Source organism: Arvicola amphibius, chromosome 12, assembly GCF_903992535.2.
Source record: "Arvicola amphibius chromosome 12, mArvAmp1.2, whole genome shotgun sequence".
Taxonomy (NCBI): Eukaryota; Metazoa; Chordata; class Mammalia; order Rodentia; family Cricetidae; genus Arvicola; species Arvicola amphibius.
Window position 1 is genome coordinate 140,422,616 of NC_052058.2, and position 12,562 is coordinate 140,435,177.

The window sequence follows — 12,562 nt, forward strand, 5'->3', positions numbered from 1 at the left end:
AAAGCAAGCCTGCCATCAACCATTGTTATGTGACACCTTCAGGAGACTCAAAGTGGAAGAAATTTTCAAAAATGAGTGGGAGTATTGTGTTGGGAAAAGGTGTTGGGTAATAGCTCCAGGAGCCTGGTAAAGAGCATCTCACTCACTTGCTCTGTACTTTCATCTTCGTGAGTTGTTGCTCCGAATACCTTCTCCCCAATTAAGTGGTGAAAGGCCTTTCCCTCAGCAGCAGAGCCATGCTACCAAGTAAGTGAGGTTCACATCTTCTAGTGTATTTGGTCAGGCTCTCAAATATGTGCCACTCGTCCTTGGTCTGCACAGCATATAGTTTCTTGATAAATCACAATATTCAGTAATTTGCAGACTGCCTCTCACTTTAAATACAGAACCAAATTATAAATTATTGAGCCCAGAGATGTCTTTAGTTGGCTGATCTTGTCCTACTATGTCTACCTTATAAAATTACAAACTGTCAAGCTAAGGCTCTTCAGAGTACAACAAGAATGAGTCTTGCCTTGAATGTGGAGGAAGGCCAAGGACCCCGTGCCGGGGCAGCCACATCGCCTTTGCTGCTGCCCTAAGACGTGGTCAGCTAAGTAACTGCATCCTCTCTGCACCTTCCAGATTTCGGTATGACACGAGACATCTACGAGACAGACTACTACCGGAAAGGAGGGAAGGGGCTGCTGCCTGTGCGCTGGATGTCTCCCGAGTCCCTCAAGGATGGCGTCTTCACTACTCACTCAGATGTCTGGTAAGGAAGTTCCCCCGCATGGCTAGCCTGGACCCTCCAGCTTCTGGTTCAGGCTCCTGGGTCCTACTCTTTCTGGTCCCCGTTCATTGTCATGTAATTACCAGCCTGAGCGCAGCGTTCAGTGCTCCCATAGCCCCTTATCTTTGAGATACTCCTGTGTGGAGTCCATTAAAACAAAAGGGGATCTGTGGGGACTCCAAGGCATGTGTAGAACCAACATTTCCTTCCCTTTTTAGCTGATAGTGATTTTTCTAAAGAATAAAGAAATGCCAACTGTCTAAGCCTTCGCTTCTATTTCTCCTGTCTGTTTCCCTCTCTTTTCTCACTCTTAGTAGGCTAGTACTGTGTTTGTGTTCCTGCCTCTCCTGCCTCACCTCCTGGAACCTTCAGATTGTGGGCAGTGCTTTATTTAAACCCAAAACTTCAGGGTCTTGCTTGTGGTTTCCTGTTGTTCCCATCTCGTGTCTGACACACACACACACCCCATGGGCGTCCATCTCTGCTGACCCAAAGCATCTTTAGTAATAAAAGCGTCTGTGGTGGATGCATACCGGCCAAGGGGGTGCTAAAAGTTCTCTGTAGTACTGTTTACTGCCGTTCCTTGGAAACACTGTGTAGAGGTCATCGGGTTCCAAAATACAACTGGAGTTCTTGGCAGGCGAGAGCTCTGGCACGTCCCCCTCCTCGAATGTCAGCAAGTGTCTTGGCTTTCCTCTCGGGAGATCCCGTTGCTGTTGTGTTACAGAAAAGGTGGTTGTTTACTCCAGCTGCCGATGACCGCATGGAAGAACCATCCCAGTAGTGACTGACATCATTATTTTAGCCTCGTGAACCTTTCCCAGTCAAGAGCCTTGTATCTTATTTGGAAGACAGGTGCAAATTGGAAATAGCATTTGAATCTGACCCAGCACAGCCTGGTTGTTTCGCGACGCAGGGATGAAGCCCGTGCTGCAGTTAGTCCATCCGAGGTCACCTCTTCTCTGTCAAATCAGAGTACTCTGCTCCGTGTTGAGATGAGGTGGCAGGCGAGGGCACTCCTAGGGCCACACTTCCATCTGTTTGTTCTGGGCTTCATGCTTCTCGAAGCTCTGAGGTCAGCTTGCAGGATGGGAAAACAGAGTCAGCATAAGAAATAAAAGTGAAGTCTCGCCCAGACTCCTTCCACCCCAGTCCTGGGTAGCAGCTATCAATACATGCTATAGCGAGGGGCATGCAGCGTGCTCCCTGCCGATCTTCTCCACTCTGACTACACAGCCGTTACGGACCAACAGGAAAATGTCTGCATAAAGAAATTTGTTCCCCCGAATGCTAAGGCATTGACAGTGCTTTGGATATTTGTTTTCTCAGCCCACCCTTTGAGCATACAGCTGAAGACAGCAAGGACATTGGAATCTGCAAACTGTTTCTCAGCTCTAACTGGAGCTGTGCCTCTTAGGAGAATGGCAGTCATTTAAGAATGAATTCACGGTCATAAGACAGTCGTTCTTAAGTAGGCAAAAATTCAAAATAATGTCAAGGAGTTTTGTTTAACTTCGTAGGAGACCTTAGCAACATGGCGTCAGGAGGGAACCTTCAAGTCAAGCCAAGCCCTGAATCCCATCTACTACATTGATCACAGCTGTTACTTGAGCTTCTGTGGAAATGTTCCAGGGACTGGCCCCTCCCTCAGAAGGACAGGCAGGCCAGCCTAGACATCTTTGTTCTCTCTTGTTCTGTGCTCCGTCTTCATCTCCTCCGTGTTAGCGGACTGGTGTGGAAAGCGAGGCAGCGAACAAGGGTGCCTGAGAGAGTTAATCTGGAGCCATGCTGAGTCCCTAGAAAATGTAGTCAGTGTTCAGGGCCAAGGTAACTGAATGCCTAGAAGCCTGTGGGGCTCCAGGGAAAGCATTAGAAACAAGGGAAGTTGGGCTGGAAGGAAACCTTGTCGAGACCAGCCTGCAGTTGACAAAAACAGAAAAACCATAAATATCATTGCTTGTCTCAGGCCGTATTTCAAACATGAGGGTGAGTGCTGCAACCTCTAAAGGCTATCTCTGATGTGGCTATGTAGGCTCTGGAAGGCAGAGTCGATGACTGAAGTTGATAGGAAACCCATTTCTCTGGGCCCAGGGTTTTCAGAACAATGATTTCACTGCAGAGTGGCTTTTTTTTTTTTTTTTTTTGGATCTTTTGTACAATTTGAAGACTAAATCTTAGTCACTGCTAGTTCAAAAGAACCTTGGGTCTGACTGCTAAGGCTCTATTTCTGTCTAACATTGCTTAGTATCAATTTGTACAGAAACCTTTTGTTCATAGAAGGGAGCTGAAGCAGCAAGCCAAACATTATGATTCAATCAGGTTTCCTGCTTCAGCTTAGGCTAAGTGGAAAACGCTGGCCCCAGGCTCTTCTGTGGGGCAGAGCCCCGCTAGGGTTTCCATCCCAAGTTTCATGTTGACTTGGCTTTATTGCGTTAACACAGCCCAAGTGTGAGAGCAGATAGACCAGGGAGGATTTGGCAAAGGAGAGAATCTCTCCGATGCGTATTCACGCTGCACTTGACAATAGCAGCTTGTTACCTATCTAGTTTCTACATGCGTGGATCTCCTACAGTCTGATCAGGGCTGACAGGCAAACTACACACGGTAGAGTTCCTTCACTGCTCTGCCTGCCGAGTTTATACCTCAGCCAGCATCCCTACCAAAGGACTCTTTGTTAACTGTGGCATGCACCATGGGCCAGTGCATCTCACACCAGTTCCCTACCTGACGCAGCTGTGTCCCCAGCCAGTGGCTCCTGAGTTCTGTAAGGGGTGGATTTTCATCTTCCTTGTCCCGAGTCAGGATCCTACAGAACTTTTAGATATTCCAAGAGCCAGCTCCCTACACCACACCTATCAGATGAGAACTGCTCTGGGGAGCCCCAATATCCATCAATTTTAAGAACTCCTTTGCAGTGGTGTGGAGAACTATTAGCATAGAACTCTCTAAACTGTGATGAAAGAATCCCCTAAGGAGATAGTTACGATGTTTAGCTGTCCCACACCAGTGACCAGACTGGGACCTGGTGCTGAAGTTGAAACTGTGTGAGGGATGCTAGACTCCCCATAACCTCGGCTGTCTCAGCTGTGCCTCCTGGGCTACAGTGGCCCTACAGGGAGCATCAGCAGTGACAGAGAAGGCCAGGTATCCCACACTTAGTCAAGTAGGTGGTTTGACACACAGAATGCTGTCACCACATTGAGGACACTTTGTCAGCACCGGGGGTTGGAGAGATGCTAACAAGGAACGGGACACGATCCTGCCCATCCTTTTCTTATCTACTCATGTTTTGTTTCTCCCATAGGTCCTTTGGGGTCGTTCTCTGGGAGATTGCCACATTGGCTGAGCAGCCATACCAAGGCTTGTCCAACGAGCAAGTTCTTCGCTTCGTCATGGAGGGCGGCCTTCTGGACAAGCCGGACAACTGCCCTGACATGCTGTATGTATTTCCTGAGCCACTTAGGATTAGTCACTCCAGAGCCATTCCCTCTGTTTCTGTGGGTATAGTGGAGCATTAGAAGAGGGCTTATCTTTATTGCTGCAGATAAACTCGTTGGTTCCGTGACTTTGTGCAACGCTTTATTCCCATCCCACGTTCCTTAGTCCCCCAGTGCTGATTGGCACTTTGCACCGTGGTTTCTCAGGCACCCCTGTCTCTGTGAAGTATGGGACAATAGCAATCCCGGATCATCTTTTCCATGAACAATTTAATTTTTAATGCAGTCATGGCAACAGTTATTACTGTTAAGCCAGATTCAAGAGCTCTCCCAAGCCATTGGCAAACCTGACAGGTCTGTACAGCAGGTTCACACGGAGCTTTGTGGTCAAGAGTCACTCTCTTGCACTAAGAGTCTAAACCTCAGAAAGCCCCAACACCAGGTCACAAACCATCTGCTCTCTGCTTTATCCCTGTGAGTCACATGGACCAGAAGCAAGGTTGAACTCATCCTTCTTCGGGAATACTCTCCTGAGCACACCCCTCTAGGGTGTTGGCAAAATTGTTATTTTGTCTCCGCTTCTGGTAAAACAGCATCCTGCAGCAGTCAGAGTTGTCAGGTGATAGCAGTATACCCATGGTACCATGTTTGTCTCAGTGTTCGGCCAGCGTGGCTTCCAAAAATGCCTCCAAGATAATCAGCTTACCGGGAGAAATATTTACATCAGCTCCTAGTTTCGGGGCAGAAAGGGGGGGGGGGGTTATTGCTTTTGCGGTGAGGCAGCTGTTACAGTGGAAAGAGCAGAGATTCTCACTTTGTGGGTAGAAAGAGAAAAAGAGCCATTAAAGGGCTGCAGTCCTGATAGAATTTTCTTGAAGGCACCCTCCTACTAGACTTCACCTCTTGAAGGGTCCCCAGTGTTGCCAAGCTGGGGACAAAACTTTTCACATATGGGCCTTGGTGTAGGGCATTCAGCATCCAAATTTTATTTGTAGCCTCTTGAATAGAGGCTCACTGGGTCAAGAGAATGGTCCTTCCCAGAATGAGTCGCCAAGGGGAATAAGAAAGTATTCTGATTGGTTCATCAGGTACAGGTCGGTAGCAATGTACCTGTTTTTGAGGTGCACGCCTTAAGGCAGGGCTCAGCTGTTGTACTGTGTCTCAGGGGTAAACGTCAAGGGAGGTTCCCACTGATTTGTCAAGACCAGTGTAGGAGTTTTCTAGAAACGCTTTTCAAAACAGGTTCAGCTTCACTTGTGAAAGAATGCCGGGGAATTGCCAAGGTTTCTTTATGTCTGTACAAAAGATATCTGCCTAGTCTTCCTCATTAAAGCACAGACTCGAATGGAGCCTCAGATGGTGAGATGAGGTACAGATGGGCTGGGTGTGGACAGTGGGCAGGAACGCCACACCAGAGGTGCTAGTGACTGCGCCTAGGATCCTGGGAGGTTAAAGTCAAGGTGTGGGCCAAGCCTAGTCCCACACGAGGTGCCATCAGATGGTGTGCAGGAGTTAGCACCTTGCAGTTGCAGGACTGAGGTCCGGTAGGAACACAGGGGTGTGTCCGCACCGTGTGGGCCTCCACATAGACTGAGGAAATTTCTCTCACAGACTGGAGAGTATTTGTGGTGCTATGGACTCTATGCTCACTCTCACCCCTCAGCTCTGCCACGGTGACACAGTGACACAGAAGTATAGAACAAGTATAGAACCTTTGAGAAGGAGAATGTAGCCCGGGTTGCCTGGTACTCGGGACAATCTTCCTGCCTCAGCACCCCCTGATGCTAGCATTACAGGCTTGTGTCAGTGGTGCCCAACTAAAACTTTATATATTTTTTATGTCAAAATTTGATTTTCTCCCATTTCCTTCTCACAGAATACTCCTGTTTGGGGTTGGTTGGTTGGTTGGTTGGTTGGTTCGTTTTGTTTCCCCACAACTGTCTGCAACTATGAAAGCCCTCTTAATTGGAAGGGCCTTGCAAAATGGAGTAGGCAGCAGGCCGTACTGAGCCACTGGCTTGCCCGTTGCATGCCCTGTGACGTCTTCAAGGAAAGAGTGTTGCCTCGGTGTCCTTTCTCAGCTGACGTCAGAAGGTTTACACGATGCTGGGGTACTACCCAGAGCAGCTCTTGTGGGTACTAAGTGCTGCTCATGGCACCCCCACAGCTTTCCCTTTGCCTCAGTGGTATGGCAGCGCTCATCCTAGTCCATTGTGAGATGAGTCGGTATTTAGGGCAAAGTTTAAGGGATGGAGTAGGCCATGAAATTTGCATGAGGGTGTACCACACACCAGCATAGATTTTGGATACTAGAATCCATAGTGTTGCACAAGCTGAGAAACAGTTCAAAAGAGGCAGGTGTGAGTCATGTTCCTGTGGGGAAGGCTGGTCACGGGAGAGGCCTCGTTTTTGTTCTTTTTTTTTTTTTTTTTTTTTTTTTATACTGGGGCAAACATTTGTCTCAGAAACTCATGGGACTCCTGAAGTTGATCCATCTCCAGCTGACTGGACTTTGTTTTTGGTATGAATTTAATATGCTTGGGAAGCGGCCACCTGCCATGGGAAAGGCAATGGACTTCCTGTTCCCAGCCTAGAGTCAGGAGGAAGTTTACACACAGAGGCCGCTCCTGAGTGGTTGACTCGGGAGGCATTTCTGCTTTGCCATTCAGAACCCCCATGGCAGATCTGTCTCTTTGCTAAGAAAAGAACATGGTAGGGGAGACAAGCTGGCTTCAGCAGGGGGTGCGAATCAGAGTCGAGAAGAAGGTGTGTTCTGGGAAATAACCCTTTTTTTTTTTTTGCAGTAAACGAACACCCTTGAGAGAGTTGGAAACCTGTTGGGTCTCACATGTAGAGGAAGGGCTTCAATTGTGTGGTTCTGAGGCAGGAACCGCTGTGGCCTCTTGTGCCTGCACGTGAACCAGGTTGCTTCCGGGTAGCCAAGTGTCCAGCCTTGAGTATGACAAAGTGTTGTAGCCTTAGAGAAAAGGCTGCCATCAAACCCCAGGGTGTCCTGAACTGAGTATCAGCGCCATGACTCAGCTTGAATTAATCTAGCAAGTACTGTGAGATTGGGTCAGGATTGTGGTTTTCATGTTTAAATTGTAGATAAAGCCCATCATTCCCCCTGTGTAACAAGCTGTCTCGTCGGGCTGTCCTTGAACCACCAGCCCACAAATAATGACCCGAAGACTTATTATTAATTATGAAAGCATGGCCTTATCTTAGACTTTTTCCCAACTAGCTCGTATAACTTACCTAACACATAATTTTTTAATCTACGTTCTGCCACGTGGCTCGGTTATCTCTTCTTAGTCCAGCACATCTGACTTGTCCCAAGTCTGCTGGAGAAATCACAAGCCTGCATCCCTCCTCGCAGTTCCTCCCTCTCTGCCTGGAAGTCCTGCCTATTCTCTCCTGTCTAGCTATTGGCCATTTAACTCTTTATCCAGTCAGAAGGCACCTTAGGCCGAAACACAGCTTTACAGTGTAGACAGATATTCCGCAACACCCCTGAATTTCAGTGTGCCTTGCACACAGATTTGTCGGTGAACCCTGCTGAGGTCAGAGGCTAGTCCCAGAGTTCATGGAAGCTGGAGACCCTGAAACAGGTCCCAGTCCTAATGCTCAAGGATGGGATGGTGATTTGAACTTAGCCACAAAAACTCAGGTGCCAGAACCATTTGTTCCAGTAACGTCTCCACAGCTCACATGCCAAGTCTTCAGGATTCAGGAAGGAACTTGAACCTCAGCTCAGCGTCACCAGCTCAGATGAAGCTGAGATATACTCAGTCCAATCTGAGTACTTTTGCATTTTTCCTTTCCCAGATTCAAGCCTCCAGGTTTCTGGGAATCTTGGGCTGGTTTTGTAGAGATAAATTGTTTTGAGTAGGATCCAAATAAGCAGATGACTGTCTGCCTGGTGAGCCACGGCATGAACCATGTGACAGAACCTGGGCTGTATAGCATTCCCCTTCAGGTCCTAGGTGAGAAGTAGCCCCTAAAACAGACTTTGCTGTTTGGGAATGCTAGAAGGAGAGTCACTTAGCCCTGTAAGACCTTCTTAAAGTCTGATCCCTGGGTGCTACAGCACTAACACTCAGCAGCAGGCATGCTACAGACATGGGCTACCGAGTACATCTTAGTGTGCCAGTTCCTGTCCAGCTCAGGACATGGGGTGTGGCTGGGGATTCAAGAGCCAAGAGGGGTATGGAAATAACAGTGTGCGTATACTCCTAGAATAGATCTTTCTCCGTGGAAGCTGTTTCAAGATAGGGCAGGACTTCCACCTGAGCCGTCCCTCATTTCTAGGGCAGAGTTGGGTATATACCTTCAAAGAGGGGCATGCTCTGTAAAACGCAGCTCCAATTCACTGGAGCCGTCCAGTGGCTTTAAACTGTGCTTTTTAGAAGAAGCATTTTACCAGTTTATTAATCCCAGAGTCTACTGGAGAGTTTTCTCATGGAAAGAGTATAAAACAAGGTCTTAAATCGCGCAGAGCAAAAAGACTTCCTTTTATGGGCAGCGCTGGAAGGACGGAGTCTGGAATGACTTAAAGGAGGCATCACACGGCTTGTTTGTGCTGATGTCACCGCATCCTTGCTCTGCTGGTGGCACCTCCTCAGCCCCCACCCCCACCCCTGGCCGCAGGGCAAGGAGCCAGACATGTCTCATGTTCTTGCCCCCAATTGCACTTTCCTATTCAGGGATAAGCCTGTCAGCCAGAGAGGAAACTGCAGCCCAGCCACAGAGATGAGTTCCTTGTATTTACATCCCATTTTGATTGATTTTTTTTTTTGGGAAATGATGGGGCCATGGGAGAACCGGCTTCTCTGCTACCTAACCAGAATAGGCCAGTATGCTACCTGCCTGCAGTCGATGCAAACCAAAGCCTCCCGTGAGATCTGGCTGTCTGGGCTGCCAGGAGAGGGCAGTCTCCTGGTGGGACCATGGTTACTTTTGTTCAGGTAACTAAAGCATAGCTATATTGTTCGACAGAGAGCCTCATTCCTATTCCATCCCACTAATTGTGTGACTTTGGACAAATTATGAAATATTTTGGTTGGTGCTTTCTCCTTATATATATATATAGTGAGGTGGTTATAATTGTTGTGGTAGAGAAACATCTCTGGCTCTTGAGAACTAATGTGGCCCCTGTGCCCAAAGCTCTTACTTACCTGCAACCTGGCATGTACCACTAGGACCATCATTTGGCCCCATTGACAGTAACTAGTTGGCCTTGTCTTTGGTCTAGTTTGTTCTCCTCTGACACAAGAATTGGCCATTTTACTGGGATTTTTTTTTTAACCACCAGAAGGATAGATGGTAATATTTGGGCTGTAAGCTAAACAGCCTTTGTTTTAACTACTCAACGTACAGAGAGCTTAAAAACAGCCACAGATAGAGCTGGGTGGTGGTGTGTACCTTTTATCCCAGCACTCAGGGAGGCAGAGGTAGGCGGATTGCTGTGAGTTCAAGGCCAGTCTGATCTACAGAGCAAGTTCCAGGACAGCCAGGGCTACACAGAGAGACCCTGTCTCAAAAATAGATAAATAAATAAATAACACTCAAAAACAGCCACAGGTGATATATAACCAGCTGTGCTCCGATAGAATTCAATTTACAAAAACAGGCTGCAGGCTGCATCTGGCCTGGCTGTAATTGGCTTCCCCCTGGACCTCTAGACTGCTTAATTCCGGATGGACCTATCGCCTCCAGCTCACCTTTGTCTACCCTCTCTTAAGGTTAGTGCCCTCCAGCTGACCTGACTTGCCCCAGGACTTCTGAGGTAGCTGGCCAGATGGGCAGTAGTGCCTTTTTCTCCATGGGCCACTTTATACCTACCTGTGGCTGCTTCTGCATGGGTTTTCCCCTTTGGGATTATTTGCAAGACCTATTGTAAAAAAAAAGTGACCTGGGGTTCCATCGATCAGCCTGACGCAATGCTAGAGGCCAGTTTGGGATTCTGCGAGGTTCCTGCATATGGAAGGTTCTGTTTAGTGGATCTTAGTGGAAGGCATCTGTTGCGGCAGGGGTTTTAAAACAAAATAGAATGTCCTTCAGGGACAGAGGTAGAAGGTACTTTGGTCTTATGCTCCTGTGGATGAAGGCTGGTTGGTGACCCCTACTCAGGAGCGTGACCACCCCTGTACTTACTTTCTCTGTGTCCTGTCCATCTGTCAAAGCCTGGGTGCAGCAGTCCCTATATCTTGGGTACCAGAACCCCGACTTGACTAGGGGCATCAAGGAAATGAAGAAAGAACATGCACGCGGATGTGGAAAAGCCGGGTTGGGTGGACTGGGCGTGTTTTATACAGATAAACAAGCAGGGTTAGTATATATAGCCAAACTAGGAGGCAGGTTTAGTTCATCTCTGTAGGAGCCATCTCTGCAGGGAAGCAGTCTTCAGGTCATAAATACCCAGCAGGAGAAAGTGACACTGTCAGCATTTGCACTCAGACCTCGGGAAGGCTTTATCATCTCTGAGCGCCTCCCGTGGAACTGGGGCGTTGGGACCGTGTCAGCAGTACACCCTAATTCAGGACTTCACTTGCTCCAGGCTTCCTCTGCTCTCCACACCCAGGCCTTTCCCAGTCAGGGCGATGGCTGCGTGAGCAGCCTCCTCGTCTGTCATGGATGGCTGCTGGTCCATGTGACTCGGGGCTTTGCGGAGGTTTGTGACCTGTGGGAGAGATGGAGGGGCAGCACGAGGTCCCTGTATCCTTACCTTGGCCTTGTGAGTAAAAGAAACTCGTGCTCTGGGCTTTCCCTGACTTGTTGGCATCTGATTTGAGGTTTCTATTAGGACCCTCCTTGGGGGCAGCCTAGATCTTGCGGGCAAGGCTCTGCCTTCATGGGACTTGGAATAAACAGGTGCTGGCTTGAGATAGCAAGCTTGGGACTTGTGGTCCTTCTGTATGGCACCCCTGCCACCTCCTTCCTGAGGCCCACTGCCAGGGGTCTTCTAGTGCCAGGAAGAAGCTTAGAAATATCCTAGGTAGGGGTGCAGAAGATGATGGCTGTCAGGGAAGCTGTGGTCCTCATTAGTGGGAAATGAGGCTTACCGATTCTGGTTCTGGAACCATGGCTGGAAGAGGTACTTCAGACAGAAAGCAAGTTTTTGTATGTCTTACTTAGCATTGCTACCATTAATACGACCCTGTCATGGTAGACTCTGTGTGAACCAAAACTTGAAGTGAGTTTGGCACTGTGGCTGGGCGTAGGTTCTGGGGAAGATGCATGGCAGGATGCCAGAGGCATCCAGATGAGAAGCCAGGGGTGCAGAGGTGATACAACTGTCGGGCCGTTCCAACCTCAGTAGGAGGCCTCTTGCGTCTCATGCCCTTTCTTTCTCACCCTTAGGTTTGAACTGATGCGTATGTGCTGGCAGTACAACCCTAAGATGCGGCCCTCCTTCCTGGAGATCATTGGCAGCATCAAGGATGAGATGGAGCCCAGCTTTCAGGAGGTCTCCTTCTACTACAGCGAGGAGAACAAGCCTCCTGAGCCGGAGGAACTGGAGCTAGAGCCCGAGAACATGGAGAGTGTACCGCTGGACCCCTCGGCCTCCTCCGCCTCCCTGCCTCTGCCTGAAAGACACTCAGGACACAAGGCCGAGAATGGCCCGGGCCCTGGAGTACTGGTTCTCCGCGCCAGTTTCGATGAGAGACAGCCTTATGCTCACATGAACGGGGGACGCGCCAATGAGAGGGCTTTGCCTCTGCCCCAGTCTTCGACCTGCTGATCCTCAGACACCGAAGCACATGCAGACAGTAACGTGTGCGCCCACTCGGTGGGCGGGGAAAGCAGGTTGTAACAATCTATTCACAAGCCTCCTGTACCTCAGTGGATCTTCAGAACTGCCATTGCTGCCCACGGGAGAAGGCTTCTCTGCAGTAAACACATTTGGGACCTTCCTTTTTTCAATATGCAAGCAGCTTTTTATTTCCCTACCCAAACCCTTAACTGACATGGGCCTCTGCAAACCTTAATGACAACACTTAATAGCAACAGGACACTCGAGAATTGAGTCTCCTCATTCTCTGCCTTTTCTCTCTTTTCTGCCTTCCCTGTCTCTCCTCTCCCTCTTCCTCTTCCACTTTCTCCTTTCTCCTTTTTCTGCTTCACAATGGAAAAATGTTTGCCGAAAGCCCAGCTGGGAAGCCTTTTTAAAAAAAAAAAAAAAAAAAAAAAAAAAAAAACAGATTGACTTAATGGCTGTCCCTGGGGCTCCTCCTCACCCCACACACACCTGCCTGACACCGTAGGTCTTTACAAAAAAAAACAAAAAACAAAAAAACAAAAACAAAAAAAATGCACACACTGAGATGGAATTTTTTTACCTGTATCTTTA

The 12,562-nt window shown here is 48.5% G+C and overlaps 1 protein-coding gene across 1 annotated transcript in view; it reads left to right on the top strand.

Moving 5' to 3' along the window:
* The window catches only part of Igf1r (insulin like growth factor 1 receptor), a 278,425-nt gene extending 266,076 nt beyond the window's left edge, over window positions 1-12,349 (top strand). Inside the window, exons 19-21 of the mRNA XM_038313638.1 lie at window positions 625-754; window positions 4,077-4,211; window positions 11,572-12,349. Coding sequence (XP_038169566.1) covers window positions 625-754; window positions 4,077-4,211; window positions 11,572-11,953 — 647 coding nt within the window. The 3' untranslated portion in view covers window positions 11,954-12,349. The remainder of the gene's footprint in view (window positions 1-624; window positions 755-4,076; window positions 4,212-11,571) is intronic.
* Window positions 12,350-12,562: the final 213 nt, after the last annotated feature.